Below are 17243 nucleotides of genomic sequence, written 5' to 3' on the forward strand. Positions count from 1 at the left end.
TCAGCTAGCGCTAGCGCAATGGCAACCTCCTCTGCTGCGGTGACCGTTTCTGCATTGCGAATGCTGCAGGCTGTGTACCAGCTGCGGTGAGGGGCGAGAGCTACCGCCACCGTCGCTGGCTTCGAGGGATGGTAAGAGGCGTCCGTATAAGTGACGTCCGGACGTCCGCTGCAGCGTTTCTCGAATTGACGTGCACGGTCGGCCCGTCTCTCGGCATGGTGTTCCGGGTGCATCCGTTTGGGAATGGGAGGGATGCGGAGATTTTGCCGATATTCCGGGGTAAGTTCAGCATAACTTGGGGCCGCTCTCGGCGGGGAGATCCCAACTTGCTGCAGTACCGCTCGGCCAGCGTGTGTGAGTGAGAGCCGCTCGTATTGGGCAGTGAGGGTTGCTCTCGGCTACTGAGCCGGAGTTACCGGGCCGCGGGTTAAAATTGGCGCCTCTCTTCCTCATTGGCGGCTTAGCGGTTGTAGCCACTGTGGTAGCTAAGTAAACACAGTCATACAAAAAAAAGCAATTATAAGTAAAAGTACTAAATAATTATTTACTTTTAAATGTTTCACAATTTAATTTTATTTTTTCTGACTTGCTATGCATACACAAAGCTACCCTACGCTACGAGTACGCAACTTCGCGCTTAACAACGCTAGCTAGCTTCCAGAACGCTCCATGGTTCTCTGTGGCCATCGTACTGTGTATGAGTTCGCTTGAGCTGTTAAATCCGGTATAATCCGGCGTAATCGTTGCGCGTTTTCTTACTAGAAGAAATCGCAATGAATTCATTAGGGACATTAACGTTCGACGAGTACGGAAGACCATTTATTATACTTAAAGATCAGGACAAGAAGAAACGGCTCACCGGTGTCGATGCGCTCAAGGTAGGCTTTTGTGTTATCTATCGGTAATTTTTGTTCCACTCTGAGGAGTTCATTAATTTGTTGCAGGAGAGTCCACATCATGTTTCTAAGCTTGTTTTTGTGCCCACTTTTTAAAATTGCATTAATGGTGCCGTCCAGGATACTTGTGAAGGAGCAGCTGCCATTCATTGTCCCACTGCTAAGCCCACGCCTTTTTAAAGCCAAGTGCAACTTGCTCAGCGAGCACAGTTCTAGCGCATGTATTGTTATTCTTGCTGGCTACCTGTCTACTCCTGATATGAGCAGCGATTTACGTCGAGTTTTCTCTTCACCGACCAATGACGCGAGTTTCATTACACTTGCCCTTAAAAGGCAATAGGTGTTGCCAATCAGTTGTGCTAGCTGTAAACAGAATAATTAGGCTGGTTCAAAGCTGCGTATTACGGCTAATGGTGTGTACTTATTTTGCCGCAGTCAAATTACGCATCAGTAGGCGTATTTGTTCTAAATTTTCTAGAAGTCTACGCTTGTTAACGGTGTCTGCGTTTATTCATGCCATGATGGACATTGCTAGAGCCTTTGCACTTTCTCCTTCAAATTAACTGCTGCTGGTACTTTTGCCTTGGTGGAAGAAGCGTTGGAAGCAGGACGGCGATGAGACGAAAACAACGCCAATTTATCCTCGTGTGTGTCGAAGCCGCCATCAGCTCCACCACGAGTTAATCCTTGCTTCCTTTGGCTGAAAACGAGGAAAAAAATTTACGAAGGTGATCCTAAAACCTCACTTAGCACGTTGCCGAAATTAAAGCAAAACGAAAACCTAAGCGTCAGTAATGACAGATCAATGAATCGCGTTTTTGGCGGGCGTTTAATGATAACTAGGATTCATATGACTGTGGCCCAGCCGAGTGATATTTCGCGTGTAGTAAAGCCTCGGCATTCGCTTTCTCGTAAAATCTCACATGGAACCCGTAGCCAGGTAAACATTGTGCAGCTGTGTATGTTTTCTGTTTTGTCATTCCAAAGTACAAGTCTGCAAACTTTGAGTTGTGCTTCATTATTATTCCCAAAGATAGTGTGAAGCCTGCTGTGCGGAGTCTTCAACTGCTTGGGAAGGGTTGGACTTTTCGGCTTAAACTGGGAAAGAAAGAAAATCTGATGAAAGTACACCGAATTCAATTTTCAGAATTCGGTTTTAACCAAATAATGCCAGTAACCTTGACATGCACGCCACAGTTAGCTGGCTTTTGAGTAGGTGTTACTCTGTCAAAGGATAAAATTAACCAAGAATGGAAGCCACGGGCATGATGAGACAATGGTACTGTTGGATTAGTGCAGTCGTGCGTTATGCGCCTCTGCTGACCAAGGGTTTCCACATAGCAGAACGCAGTTTTCTGAGCACCTTCTTATGGCAGTTACTTGGTTAAGTAGCTTTCTCCACTGGGTGTTTGGATACTGACGTAAAATTATGCATAAGTGTCGCAGAAAGGCGTCGTGTTCTGTCCACCACTACTCTTCAGCAGCAGTTCAGTCCCGGTCGACACAGACTACATGACGCTGCGCCCTCTTGCTCAACCCAGCTCAACACCCAACGATAATATGACCACCCAGTTTTTAGATGTAAACTGGCGTTTTTAAGTCTGTCGCCTTCATTATTAAACTTTTTTTTTTATTGATGGCAGTATTACTTCAGTCTGCAAGCACAGCTCTTAAGTGTGACTGCGTGTTAATTACTGACAAACTGATTGCACATGCTAGCAGAAGGGCCAAGGTAAATTCTAAGTGACTTTTGATGGCAGAGGTATACGACGTTATATCATTGAATGAAGACCAGTAATTCACGCGTAGAAAATGATATTGCAAAAACAAACAAAAGCAAAAAGGATTTTAAAACAAATGCCTGAAAAGGCCTATCGAATTTTCAAAGAATAAAAGCCGAAAACTGCAACTCATAGCTATACATTACTTATTCAAAAGAACCGATTGCCGCAGTGGCTCATACTCTGCTGCTGACCCGAAAGGCGCGGTTTCGATCCTGGCTGCAGCAGTTAAATTTTGATAAAGGTGAAATTCTGAGGCCCCTGTATTGTGCAATGTCAGCGAACATTAAAGCAACCCAGGTGGTCGAAATTTCCGGAGCTGTTCACTATGGCTTTCTTCATAGCCCGAGTTGCCTTGGGATGTTAAACCCCCATAAACTAAACTAAACTGATTGCAGCCAACCTTTGCAGATATATATACTCAAATTTCAAAATATATTGTGATCATAGGCTCCACTTTCCGATGTTAGCATAGGGAACCAGTGGCTGAAAGCTTCAGACGAGAAAAGTCTGTGGCAGTACTGGAGTTAACATGAAACACTGGTCCTGCCTGGTCACGGCACCAGTTAAGTTTCTCCTCCGTAAAACGTCGTCGGAATGGCCGGTTCGTCTATGATCGTACGTGGTTAGCAGTTCGAAGGGCACTTCGCGCCTTCGTCCGCTCGTCCGGCGACACGTTGCCGGTTGTGGCAGCAACTCCAAACTTCTTGAGAAGCAAAACTTGTTTATTGAAGACGGGACCGAATGCAAGAAAAAGGCTTTTAAAAGAAAGGCTGTAGAAAAGCGGCCGAGACTGAGACTCGGCGCGCTCACTCAAGTCTTCCGACGGACGCGGTAGTAATCAGCCATAGAGGGAAAGAAGCTACTGGCGCCGTAGGCGTCTAGCTTAACAACTGGGATCATGTGGCGGGAAGCAGCTAAGCACTGTAAACTAGCTAATCAACAGCGTCATCAAATGTGAAGCAACAACATTATGGCTTGTGTAGTAGTAGTACTTGCTCTATAGCTCTACACCTGTGTGTACACTTGTGCCGCAGTTCACCCCAAAAAGTGCACATTTCTCAAGACGAGCCTTTATATCGCAAGTTCATCTAGTTTGCGCTCGTCTGAGCCGAAGTGCTTGGCATTGATTGTGGCAAGCTGACTGTGTTCCTCACGCTGACTCCGTTGCTTTCAGTCGCACATCCTGGCCGCAAAGGCCGTGGCCAACATCATAAAGACATCGCTAGGCCCAAAAGGTAATCCTGACGCCTACCCTCCTTTCCTTTTTACAGCATTAGTTCATAGGCTTCATTGTCAACTGTGGTGGCCATATCTTGACAGACAGGGTGGAAGAAATACCTGTGGTGTGTATTTTTATGTGGAACACTTCTAGGCAATCAGAATTAATCGGGATCCATGTGTCCACATGTGGAGGGTCATTAAAGGTTCAACTAGTCTTCCTGTCCTTTCTACTCTAGTTCTGCACCTCGTTAGAGGGACAGGAACCGAATCCTGCGAAGTGTGGCATCAGCCAGTGGTTCAGTGCCCGTCAGTGTTTGCCGATATGGAAGATGATGAGGCGGGGTTTGTAAGTAAATGGCACTCTATGTGTCCTGGTCAAGATAAATCTGGGAGCAGCAGAAGAGAAGTTGTTGAATAGCTGACTTAGCCTCTTAAGTTGAAACGGTTATTGCCTTTCGGTGTGTGCCTACTTTGCGGCTCAATCTTTTTACACGATTTGATCCCAGCTGGCCTTGTGCCTGGTCCAGTCGGGGGCAGACAACGTGTGAAATCAAAGTGTAGAAGCATGCTTAAAGGTTGTCGCTGGTGAACTCCTGTATGTTTACCAGCGGGAAAAGGGCACGTACAAGTGCTTCTTTGAGCCCAGAGTTGCGAGTGCACTTTTCATTCAGCAAAGGCAGGAGCAAGACCATTGTGCTTGTTGCATGGTGACCTCTACAGCCGCAGCATACTGTTTGTTCAATAAATGTAAGTTTAATAGGTAGCTTTCACGTGCCGTCACGGGCACCATCTTTGGGTACTGTGGTTACTTCCATAATGTACGCAGGAACCGGTTGGTGGTGGGCGGGTTAACAAAATGCTGAGGCTTTCATTACGCTTTCCAGACCCAGAGATGGCAGTCACTATGACGGCGGTGAAAACTATGTATAGCATGGCTGCTCCTTTCCTTTAACTTCAGCTCTTTCTTGGCAAGTTGTTAGTCATGAATAGTTGGCTGTTGTGTAGAAATTGTGCACGAATGTTGCGGTCTCTCACTTTTTGGCTGCTGCCACTATGTCTCAGCACTTTCTGTTTTCTTGCGATGATTGCAGTTTTGTTTTATTCAGTATTGTTGACTTGTACACAGGTGTAGCGAATTGGGCCTGTTGGTGAACATTCGTAGCGACTCATATTTGACCGTGAGTGCAACAAATCAACCAGTGTTGGTTCTGATGGCTGGCACCAGAAATGCCACCTGACTGAGGTTTCAGGGGCATACAGGATATGTGTGGTGTGCTGTGCTCATCATTTTTCTACTCGTTAGTTATTCCCTATTGCTAGTAAGATTGCAGTTATTACATGTACAACAGAAACAGATACCAAGTAGTGAATATTTACTTGATTGCATAGATGTATGCAGAAATGTTAAATCAGTCATCAAGCCTCATGCACATTACCTTGGCTCCTGTCAGACCCATCCGGTTACTCATGTTGGAAGTTCAACACAAAGTTTTTAAATAGGACCTTCTGTGGATACAAAGTGCCGAGCAAAAATTATCTGAGCAGAAATCGAATGCCATTACCCTCGTGTTTCTTTTCAGTTGTAGTTTTGGCAGTCGCCTGGGCAGTAGGCATTAGGTTCGCTTTTTGAAAATTGTCAGATTTAGTACTTGTTCCTGCATTCCAGAGCGGTGCACGCAGCAGAATTTTTTTTTTTTTAAATTCCAAGCATGGCGTGGTTTAATCAGTTTTTTAATTTCGATGGAGATGGATACACACCCATATGCTGTATTATGTCAGCGCATGTTAGAGGACAGGTGGTCTAAATTAGCGTGGAGCCCTCCACTACAGCATCCCTCATAGCCCGCGTGTTGCTCAGTGACGTTATACCTCACGTTCCATTACCTTAATTGCAGGCCTGGACAAGATGATGGTTTCCTCAGATGGGGACGTCACCGTGACCAACGATGGTGCGACCATCCTGAAGATGATGGATGTGGAGCACCAGATAGCCAAGCTGTTGGTGCAGCTTTCACAGTCTCAAGATGATGAGATTGGCGATGGAACTACGGGTGTTGTTGGTAAGCTGTTTTTTTTTTTTTTTTCCACTCTAGAAGGTGTTGCAGCATGTACCTGCGCATGTCATGCTGCACGTTTGTACAGCTGGAGCTTAGTGGCGGAATTTGTCCGGGCTCCTCTAGCTTGGGTAGACAAAAAACTGGGCCGTGTTCGCGGAGCTTGCTGTCCGAGCATAGCTGATGGGCTTATGCACTATTTGTTGTTGGAGGTGTTATCCTGCGGGTATCGGGAGTGTAATTGTGCTGTCATTGCTGCATGCAGTGCACATGCAATCACTGGTTTGATGTGTGCAAGTTTGTGGCTTCCAACATGTTGAAAAGTGATTCAGTGCCCGTCAGTCAGTGTTTGCTTAAAGGAAGATGATGAGGCAGTGTTTTTCAGTAAATGGCATTGCATGTGTCCTCGTCAAGATAAACTGGGAGCAGTTGAATAGCTGACCTTGCCTCTTAAATTGAGGCATTTATTGCCTTTTGGTGCGTGCCTACTTTGCGGCTCAATTTTTTTACACGATGTGATCCCAGCTGGCCTTGTGCCTGGTCCAGTCGGGGGCAGACATCGTGTGAAATCAAAGTGTAGAAGCATGCTTAAAGGTTGTCGCTGGTGAACTTCTATATGTCTGCCAGCGGGAAAAAGGCACGTACAAGTGCTTCATTATGCCCAGAGTTGCGAGTGCATTTTTCAGTTTTCATTCAGCAAAGGCAGGAGCAAGACCATTGTGCTTGTTGCCTGGTGACCTCTGCAGCCACAGCATAGTGTTTGTTCAATAAACGTAAAAATGATAGATAGCTTTCACGTGACGTCAATTGCGCCATCTTTGGGTACTGTGGTTACTTCCACAATGTACATGGGAACCAGTTGGCAATGGGTGGGTTAACAAAGTGCCAAGGCTTTTACTGTGCTTTCCGGACCCAGAGATGGCAGCCGCTATGACGTTAGTGAAAACTGTGTAGCGTGGCTGCTCCTTTCCTTTAATTTGGGCTTTTTCTTGGCAAGTTGTTTGTCATGAGTAGTTGGCTGTTGCATAGTACAGGAATGTCAACATATTTGCTTGCTTTTTTTTTTTTGTAACAGTGTGCACTTGTTAAGTCAAACTCTTTTTAAACATAGGTTTATTCAAACTTGCTTTGACCTCATGAGTGTTAAGAAGACTTCCGTTAATTTGAACTTTGCATAATTCAAAATGATTTTCATTCCAGTTCGATGTGCAGCAATGCATGCGTGCTAAAAATATCCTTTCGCTATGTAATCGGCATGGAATGCACTTTCTGTAGAGATTGCAGGACTTTTGTGCTTTATTTGCATTCACCGTTATTTTCTATATTCAAGCCTGAGGTCTGTGTGTTCAGGTGATGTTTAGTTTTGCAGTGTTGAGCCCCGCGTGGCAGGGTGACAGGCAGTTATTGCTGTACTGCACACTCATTGGCAGGAGCGCCCCCTGGTGGTGGTCTCTTGCAGTGTTGGCAGGAGCCCTGCTGGAGCAGGCGGAGCAGCTTCTCGACCGGGGCATCCACCCGATCCGCATTGCGGATGGCTTTGAGATGGCTGCTCGTTGTGCGGTGGCCCACTTGGACCAGATAGCGGAGAGCTTCTCTGTGTCAAGGGACGACAAGGAGCCCCTGATCCAGACGGCCATGACCACACTGGGCTCCAAGATCGTGAACAAGTGCCACCGGCAGTTCGCCGAGATTGCGGTCGAGGCAGTGCTCTCGGTGGCTCAGCTGGATCGCGGGGATGTCAACTTTGAGCTGATCAAGGTCGAGGGCAAAGAGGGCGGCAAGCTGGAGGACTCGCTGCTGGTCCGGGGTGTGCTTGTCGACAAGGACTTCAGCCACCCGCAGATGCCCAAGGTGAGGACCCCAGTCTTTCTGTAGATAGCTCGCTTGTGTTACCCTAACAATACAGAACGCAACCAAAGGGCAGGACAAGAAACTTGCACTTCGAGGCTTTTGCATCCTAGCTGCAGGTGGTACATGAAAGACGTGTAGGTGAATTCAGTTGCTTACGCTTGCTGAAATACTGTCGAGCATCGTGGAGTGCCCTGTGGTGTCCACGATATGAGCAATACCCGCTGTGCCTATCCTAGAAATTGGTCGGTTTCTTACAAGAGACATCCAGCATTTGAAGCTGGGCAAATGTTGTATGCTCCAGATTACTTCAAAGTTTTCAGGTTTATTTTCATAGCCATTGGCATGGTTTTCTTGTGGCGTGAGTGTTTGGGTTAGGAGCACTCAGTTCAACTGTGCTTGAGTAGTGTAGTCGAGAAAACACAGATGGCAAGGCATCAGGCTTGGCTACTCAGTCTTTCTGGTGGCACGTGAATTTGAACGAGTACACCCTGCATACAATGTGGTCTTCGACACAGCGACCGCTGCATTCTCAGAGTTTCTTTCCAAATCCAAGGGAATGATTTTAGCTCTCTGAGAAGTGTGACAAGCCATGCTGCTTTTTCTGAACCAGTGGCTTACACAGCACAGCAGTTGCATGGGTCACCAGCATATGTATTTGTATGGCTGTGGCACTCCATCCACTTCATCGTTAACCTTTGTGTTCGGTTACAGTGATCACTATACGCCTCCTATAAACAACCGCTGCTTTAACTGGGATTGGCTGGGCGCCTTGTTCGTGTAATCCTACCGTAAAACCTCAATAATTGGAAGAATTTCTGCAGTCCTGTAATTTTTCATGTATATTTCACTGAATAACTCCAAACCAGCGGCCTGCACCAGACTGGTTGATTAAAAGGTCTGGTGTACTGTGCGGCAATGCCAAATTTCAATTTCACTGCAAACCTGGTGAAGCGATAGCTTTTCAAAGCTATGAGGCAACACCACAGAGCAGTGCCGATGCTTGAAAGGTGAAGTGCCCGGGCCCCAGTACTCCCATCACAAAACCAGCCCACGGTACAGGCTGCTGAATTGCACGCGTGGAGAGATGTGCTTCACTGCAACAAAGCAGAGATCAGTTTGACTCTCATGCTCTCCGCACTTCATTAAGGCAGCTAGTGGAGGTGCTGGTATCAGAGCACCTCTCACACCTAGCAATGTCGGTGTGTGTCAGGTTGACTGCACATCGCACCGCTCTGCACAGTTTCTTCCCCGTGGTGTGCCGTGCTAGGGAGTTAGGTTACCAGCATCGCGATTACATTAGTGGTCACAAAGTTCGTTCGGTAAAGGTGCTGCATTCATGCAAGATGATTTTAATGTGATAACTTTGAAGGCCTCGTTGTCCAGAAAAATCAGGGCATCGCCATTGTGAGCGAAAAATCACGAGCATGACTTTGGCAGGTGGTGCCCGAGAGCCACCGAGGAAGGCAGGTGGAACACCTAGGCCAAGTGCCCTTATGGAGTCTTCGCTATCTGCGCACGCACAGATGGCCCCGAGGCACGCACACCGGGCACTGTGTAGCTGTAGTTGGGTACCCGGCTCCCTGCTGAAGTGGATCGCGTAACGGACCCCGCTGTGCTAAAACTGTACAGTAATGCAGTCATGTAATAATCTATACACTTCTTTTTTACACAGATTTTCTTTTCAAACACAGTTGCTAGAAATGGGGAAAAAATGGTGCGTGGTGGTGTCTCATTTTTCGCTGTATATGAGTCGCACCGACAAAAAAATTTTTAAACACGACTTATATATACACCTGAAAATAGAGTACATATCTGTGCCAAACTCTCACCTTTCTGCACCAAAAGGCTCTTTTGGCTGTTGCTCCAAAGTGACCTTGGCCAATCATGTCACTGCATGTGGAAAAATGTATTTGTGTCTGCACAGTTTGTGACCCTCAGTTGTCCAGGCACCACTTGTGGTCGTTCGGTGCCTGCTCTTAGCATGCCTCAGTGTTTTGGCCACTTTGTTGGCCATTGTTCACAGCTGTTTGAAGTAGCACTGATGTTGGGTTGTGAATTCTCGTGTCGTTGCAGGAGGTGCGCAATGCGAAGCTGGCCATCCTGACCTGCCCGTTTGAGCCACCGAAGCCCAAGACGAAGCACAAGCTGGACGTCACCTCGGCCGAGGAGTTTGAAGCCCTGAGGCGCTATGAGCGGGAGCAGTTTGACCTGATGGTGGAGCAGGTGAAGGCGGCCGGTGCAAACCTGGTCATCTGCCAGTGGGGATTCGACGACGAGGCCAACCACCTGCTGCTGCAGAAGCAGCTGCCGGCCGTTCGCTGGGTTGGAGGGCCCGAGATTGAGGTAGGCTCCTCTGAAGCCTTGCTCGAGTTCCCATCACTTAAGGGGGGAAGAGGGTCTTAGAAATAAATTTTATTAATGAAGTCATATCTATGAAATACGTAATTTAATTTTATGTACAACAAGTCCTTGTGCACTTATGCAATCTGTTGGGTAACTTTTGCTGAGAGTTTGAAAGAAATTCTACTGCAGGGAACTTGCTAGATTGCATGCCATTGGTTTCTCGCGACATCAAGCTATGCAATAAGGGTGAAATTATCATCCTGTCTATTGTAGAAGGCGAGTTATAGGATTTTGAAATCAGCAGTTTCTTCCTGTACATTGCAATGAATTGAAATGTATTTGATGAGTGATAATTAATTGAACAAAAAAGTTTCATTGACATAGATTAATTAGTTAATTATCAGCAAAAACCATTGGACGGTCGAATAGCTGGACGGGGATATAGTAAGCGGAAGGGAAAGCAACCATGGTGCCAAATTTGAAAAACCAAAATGGTTGATTGCGATAAAAGAATATGTAATCAAAGTAAATAAATTTTTTAAAATTAAAACAAGATAATTACGTTAATTCAGTAGTCAACAAGCGAAGAGAAAATGATAAAGGGAGGCAACGAATGCCGAGGAGGTGTCAGTGCTTTCGCATTCTCCATGTTTGCGTTACCGCAGTGATCTCTAATTTTTTTGCACAGAACATGGTACCTTCATAGAGCACAATTTTTGCCTATTGTCTTGAGTTTACATGCTGGTTCTTATCTTGTTCTCTCTCTGCAGCTGATTGCGATCGCAACCGGTGGTCGCATTGTGCCGCGGTTCTGTGAGCTGAGTGCGGACAAGCTCGGGTCAGCTGGCGTGGTTCGAGAGCTGTGCTTTGGCACAACAAAAGACCGCATGCTGGTCATTGAAGAGTGTCCCAACTCTCGGGCGGTCACCATTTTCATCCGAGGAGGCAACAAAATGGTGAGCCACCTGTTTGTGTGTCGTGCATGCCAGGAAATGGTTTGGCTAAGCAGCAAAAGTTTCACCTTCTCACTTTTATGGAAAGCTTTAATTTTGGAACGTTAATGTACAGCCTTCGCCTAAAATATTCCAGAGACGAGTTTTACTCCTGAGTGGTGTGGTGTGGCTTGCTTTGTGTACCACTGGTTCTGCAAACACCTGGAACGTATGAGTTTGGTGTTTTTTGGGGTTCTATAGGAGCTTCACTACGTGGCCAGTCAGAACCTTAGTGACCTGTGTGTTTCTTTCAGAAACCTTGTTCTCCTTCCTTCCTTTTATTAACACGATGCAGTAATAACTGGTGCTGAGCTAAACTGATTCTTCTGAGGCATTAGTTAAGCTGAATGCTGCCGTGAATTGGCTTCACTTGTTGCATTACGCTGTGCACTGGTACATGTTGGAGATGGCTGGGCTTTGAAAATGAGCTTAAACCAGTCCTTTTCCCTCATGTGCACCCAAGACAATGAACAGTGGTTTTGTCACTGCTGTGCAGAACATAAAGAGGTGCAACATAACTCTTCCATCCCGAACCATGGTCTGGCTTCACATTTGAGCTGTGCACACTGATGTGGATGGGACACTTCCGTGCATGAACACCTGGAATGTGAAGAGATTCTTGCACTTCACAAGATAGGGCTGCTAAACAGGCGTCCTGCGGTGTTGTGCAGATTGTCGAGGAGGCCAAGCGGAGCCTGCACGATGCGCTGTGTGTGATCCGGAACCTTGTGAAGGACAACCGCATAGTCTATGGTGGTGGTGCTGCGGAGATCTCCTGTGCTCTGGCTGTTGGGGCGCAGGCGGACAAGGTGAGAGCACTGCTTTTTCTGGCCCGGTGATGAGGTATAGCTGCCCGTGGTGTGGAGTGATGACAGCCTAATCCATTCTAGGAGGTGGCCCGTTTGGCGGGATGGCCTGCCCAGGTTCTCTGGGTGGGCCAGCCCTGCCTTGGCTGCCTTTGAATGACATTGGCCACTGACCCAACCACATGCCGTAGCAGCTGCAAAGAGGTGGTTTTAGATTGGCTTGGCCGGTGCATAGCTAGAGCCAGATTTCATATTCACCTGTAGTGAAACAACCCTAAACTTGCGTGACCTAACTTGACGTCATGCTCCTTCGTGGGAAACATGCAGACTTGCTGCTGCATATGATGAATTGCAGCATAAGCTAATCCAGTGGATGAAGCCTCTTCATTTTCAAATTGGAATGTGGTTGAGGCTCTGTGCAGTCGTGCTGCTGTGAGAAATGCGACCTCTTTGCAGCTGAGCATAGTGTCGATCAGTCAGTGCGACCTGCATGTTGGGTGGTGTGTACGTGGAGTTGAGACCTGAGCTGGTGTTGGCGTGTGCTACCCCCCCTAGATCTCCACACTGGAGCAGTACCCGTTCCGTGCGTTTGCGGATGCCCTGGAGAGTGTGCCGCTGGCCCTGGCCGAGAACTCGGGCCTGCCACCCATCGAGACGCTCACTGAAGTGAAGGCCCGCCAGGCCCAGGAGAACAACCCCTGCCTCGGCATTGACTGCCTGGGCAAAGGCACCAACGGTGAGTGCTACTCTCCAACCTCGCTCGATGGTCTGTCCCTGTTGCTGTGTGGTGTAGCTGACGGTTCGCATTTGACTTGTCTGGGGGAACTAAGGCCACAAAGTAGTTCTTTGTCATCAGTATTACAATGATTCACAGTCCTCAGTACACAGTAGTGCAGTGCACATACAAGTTCTGTATTGCATGATTTAGCTTATGTACCGTTAACCATGGTCCCAATGGACACTGGAACTCTTGGACATCCCATGGACGTCCAGGGGAGTTTCAGTGCCCATTGGGGTGTTGGTATGGATGTGTTACCAAAGTGGACAAAAAAATTTTCCACTTCAGTGTTTCTGCTTGATCCTGCCACATTTCTAGACTGTTGAGCTTATTTAATGCATGTACAGGTAGCTCCAGTATGAAAGGGAACTGTGAGTTTACAAGAATGAATTCCATGGTTGCTCCTGCACTGAAGTTGAAAATCTTTATTGACATTATTTGTCCAGAGGAAAACTATCCGGGATAAAAGAAAACTTATGCTTTTCTCACTTATTCCTATGAGGTAATCATTGATTGAATGCAGATAGTGCATTCCATTTCATATTGGGCTTACCTCTACTTTTCACTTTTACAGTTGAACCTCGATATAACGAAGTCCTACTTGCAGCCGAAAATTTCGTTACATCGCGAATTTCGTTACGTCAAGGATCCCATGTTTCAGCTGTCAAAATAAAGTATAACTGGTTCAGGAACACTGCTTGTTGATGGGAACTTGTAAATCACTTATTGAGGAAATACACAAGAAAATCGAGTAATAGTATCGCTAACAAGGGCACCGGATGTTTTTTTCTACATCAGGAGCATAATGAGTGATAGCAAACACCGCGACGGCATCATTTTTCTCCGTGTGCGCATAGCAAAAGAACGAGCGCAGCGCCTAGTACTGAAAGCCGCCACAAGATGTCGCTACTGGTATCATCATCATCATCAGCATTGAACATTTGCAGCCGGGGACGCATCAGAGAAAAATAAAGAAAAATGTTCGCATCGCTCACGCCGGCGCGGTGGGATTGTGTTCGCGGCGCGGTTATACTCCGACGTAGCGCGCGCGCGCGGCACGGCGACGTCACGTCCGCGAAACAGCGGCGCCCGATCGCCAGCGTGTTCGGCGGCTACCGGCGCGCTCTGACGGCGCCCGGCGCGGAATGCAGCCGACTGCATTTCGCGCGGGCCGCGCCGAGAGCGCGCCGAAGCCGCCCACCCAGAATGCACCGCGCGCGCCTCCCACGCCACGCCTCCCCTCTACCCCCTTCGCCACTCGCCTCCTCTGCCAGGGCACGTTTTTTTTTTTTTTTTCGCCACTCACCCGTTTTAAAGGTACGACCACACTAGCTCCACGAGTTTGTCAACACTGATGACTTTTTTTTGTTGTTGTCTACGAGGACATCGCACGCAAAAAAAAAAAAAAAAAAACGAACGGACGCTGCAAGAAAATTCCGGTTTGCGCTTTCACGTTCAGAGTCTACAGCTCGCCAGTGGCGTCATGGCGCGGCGCGTCTTGAAACTTCCATGCCGCGGGCTTTGTATGTGCACGACAGATGGCGCGGCGGTACGTTCTCGCACACTGCCGGCAAAATTGGCGCGTAAAAGGGCAAATACAAACTGCGTTTCGTCTCGGCTAAACTTTTAGCTCTCATTCGATTGTTAAGGTAGCTCCTGGCACATGCACGCGATGCGCAAGGACTTCGTTACATCGAAAGTGCGGAGCAAAATTACTTCGTTAAATCGCGAAAAAAAATACATGGTTTTCAATGGGGAAGTGATTGGGAAATGAAAAAAATGCGTTACATCGCGAATTTCGTTACATTGAGGTTCGTTACATCGAGGTTCGACTGTATTTGGCATGGTCAGCTAAACTAAGCCATGTATGTTGAATGGGCTTTGCCCAAGTGCACCAAAGACACTGCACGGCAGTTTTGTTGCCGTCGTGCAGAATATTGGAGGTGCCAAATAACTCCTCCATCCCGAACCATGGTCTGGCTTCACATTTGAGCTGTGCACACTGATGTGGATGGGACACATTTTGGGACATGGGTCTGCTAGGCCGACACATCACCAAAAAAAAAAATGGCAATTTTGTCATATTTGTCAAGTTTTTTCCATTGAGTGTCAGTCTCTGCGTGTGCTACCCCCCCTAGATTTCCACACTGGAACTCTCGAAAATGCATTGAAACATGCCAATGTTTTATGCCTGCACATTTCAAAAATTGGTGTGAACAGTCGAAGTGGTAGGCCCGCAGCGTCTCATCCAACAGCAGATTTGGAATCAGCATGCAACGATGCATGATGAGTGAGATCAGTGATAAAGGTTTTGAGTGCAAGGTCCTCTTTTTCTGTAAACAAATCTCTTGTTCCCTGCCTTTTCCACCCTTCTAAAATTTTTTGTAGGTAGCTCTTACTGTTTTTGTGGCAACCAGCACAAAGTTAATGGGACCAGCTGGATGATGTGCGAACTTTCTTCTTTAACAGACATGAAGGAGCAGCATGTGATTGAGACGTTGACAAGCAAGAAGCAGCAGATCAGCTTGGCAACACAGCTGGTGAAGATGATCCTCAAAATCGACGACATCCGGACACCAGACAGCAACTTTGCCTAATTTAAAAGTCCTATTGCACACTTAAGCTCATGTGTACTGCCGCGAATAAACAAACCAAATGCCCTGTGACTGGTTCACAGATTCTTCCAAGCCCAGTGAGTGTCATGTTTTGCCTAAATACATGTATGTACACACATACAGTTTCATCAAACACAACCTTTATTTTGTAAATAACATCACGGTTGCATCCTGCAGATCTGATGTATATTACTATCAATGGTCAGAACAGCAAGTGGTTTCAACTAGTAACGGGCACAAATAACACATCAAACAAGCTTCAGGCACCAGAGTGCCTGTGTAGCACCTACACAAGCTCTTCAGCATTCAACCGTCAACTGGTAAAACAATCGAGGAACTCCTAGTTTCAATTCATGTACCCAACTGCATTGCATGAGTGTAAACATACACAGTAAACAACATCCTGCTGGCTGATCAAGAATGAAAGAATAGCAGCAAATCTGACAGGACTGGGCAATCATCAGCAGCTGCTCCATTTCACAACTGATTGGCTCTCCGCACAGGAGGTGCTCGGACTTGCAAGTTGTGATCGCAAGTACAGACAGCAGATTTCCCATGAGTCGTACTATAAATGCGTGATGTGACCGGCAAAATTATGAAATATTCTTTGGTGTTAGTAGCAGTCCATTTTGCTTACACTGAGCCGAGCAGAATAGAAAGCTTTTGTGACGACATCGCGAGTATTATCACTACCACACATTTCTCAGAGGCGCCAACGTGGTGCAGTGTGTTAATCTGCTGAGCTGCATCAATTGTAAGTACGCGGCAAAGAAATAACGCACAGATTAAAATAAAAAAGGTGCTTGCGCGAGCCACAACGTCGGGCTTGTAATAATAGGTGGTGCCCTTGTGCGCAGTGGACAGAAGGCATGCATTGGCAGGTTGAAATCGGCTGAGCAAGGCACAAAATGACTAGCAGCAGGAGAGGGGAAGGCAGGACGTCGCCAGGCACGCCTCAAGTACTTCATCTGCTGTTGTACCTGAAACGGAGCGCGCAACCATGTCATCACTGTGGACTCGCCTCTGCGCTCATTCCACATGAAATGTTTCCTTGGCAGTTGCGAGCGAACCATTCTTCAAATGAAACAAGTGCAGCCACAACATATTTGAGAGACTGAACATGCAAGGAAGCAGGCATAGACACGTTAGGCCGTCCTTTGCCCAAGCATATGGTGCTATGGGAGACGATGCCTCCATGACCAAATAAAGTTTAGTGCTCACTCACGTGCAAGTCTCTTCAGGGATGTTGCGTTGTTATAGCATTCAGTTCAACCATCTGTCTTGCTCAACTCTTGTTCACTTGCACATCATCAAGATTACCTTCTCTTACAATCTGTTGCTCTAAAGGGACCATTTGCAATGTTGTCCTTCTGGGTTATTCACCCTATTCGTGTTCTGCCTTCAGAGAGCAGGATATCATTAACTCGCGTTTGTTAACAACTCCAATCTGCTCTCTTCCCGTCTTGACATTACACCTCTTGCATTTTCCTTTCAATGGCTCACTGAGTTCTCAATATAATTTAAAAGCCTTTTTGTTAGTGCCCTGTAGGGAGTAGTGACATGATACGGCTGTTATATGCTTTCTTCCCAAGGTATTCTGGCGAGCTGCCATTCACGATCCCAGAGTACCTGCCAAATAAACTTTACCCCATTCTTATCCTCTTAGCAACAGGGATATGATGGTTGGAGTGAGCGCAAGGTAGGGTTAATTCGAGATCGATGGGAGAAGCTAGGCTGAAGATGAAATTTCATATAATAAACGCAGATGGCACACACTAGTGCCCTTAACGCGTCTGACAAGTTGTATCATAGAGCCAAAGAAAAATTTATTGGCTTTTAGCACTCTGGTCCTAAGCAGTATGCTCCATTCTTATGCCGTACTTTCTGAAGTACTGTGATGTGT

General features: G+C 46.9%; 2 protein-coding genes across 6 annotated transcripts in view; one reads left to right on the forward strand and one right to left on the reverse strand.

The window, feature by feature from the left end:
* Nucleotides 1-641: 641 nt before the first annotated feature.
* On the forward strand, nt 642-15417 carry CCT5 (chaperonin containing TCP1 subunit 5). The gene is made up of 9 exons (XM_089547931.1): nt 642-878; nt 3855-3915; nt 5797-5961; nt 7415-7806; nt 9880-10149; nt 10920-11105; nt 11813-11950; nt 12503-12683; nt 15195-15417. The coding sequence occupies exons 1-9, from the start codon at nt 774-776 to the stop codon at nt 15320-15322; spliced, it is 1626 nt and encodes a 541-aa protein (XP_089404057.1). The 5' UTR covers nt 642-773; the 3' UTR covers nt 15323-15417.
* Nucleotides 15418-15460: 43 nt separating this feature from the next.
* LOC149339112 (transmembrane protein 245) overlaps nt 15461-17243 on the reverse strand; it is an 83855-nt gene continuing 82072 nt past the window's right edge. For all 5 annotated transcript variants that reach the window (XM_089547930.1, XM_089547928.1, XM_089547926.1 and 2 more), the window contains one exon: nt 15461-16320. Coding sequence is in view for 1 of the 5 variants with exons in the window: in XM_089547928.1 (XP_089404054.1) it covers nt 16305-16320 (16 nt within the window). In the remaining 4 variants the exon portion in view is untranslated. The remainder of the gene's footprint in view (nt 16321-17243) is intronic.

Source organism: Amblyomma mixtum, chromosome 6 (genome assembly GCF_055824585.1).
Source record: "Amblyomma mixtum isolate Tamu chromosome 6, ASM5582458v1, whole genome shotgun sequence".
NCBI classification, from domain to species: Eukaryota; Metazoa; Arthropoda; class Arachnida; order Ixodida; family Ixodidae; genus Amblyomma; species Amblyomma mixtum.

What these genes read in the sequence shown, in the direction of transcription:
- CCT5 (XM_089547931.1), top strand. Translation starts at nt 774, where the DNA reads ATGAATTCATTAGGGACATTAACGTTCGACGAGTACGGAAGACCATTT. An exon ending in TGGAACTACGGGTGTTGTTG is followed by an intron (nt 5,962 to 7,414) that starts GTAAGCTGTTTT and finishes GGTCTCTTGCAG; the next exon opens with TGTTGGCAGGAGCCCTGCTG. An exon ending in GCCACCCGCAGATGCCCAAG is followed by an intron (nt 7,807 to 9,879) that starts GTGAGGACCCCA and finishes GTGTCGTTGCAG; the next exon opens with GAGGTGCGCAATGCGAAGCT.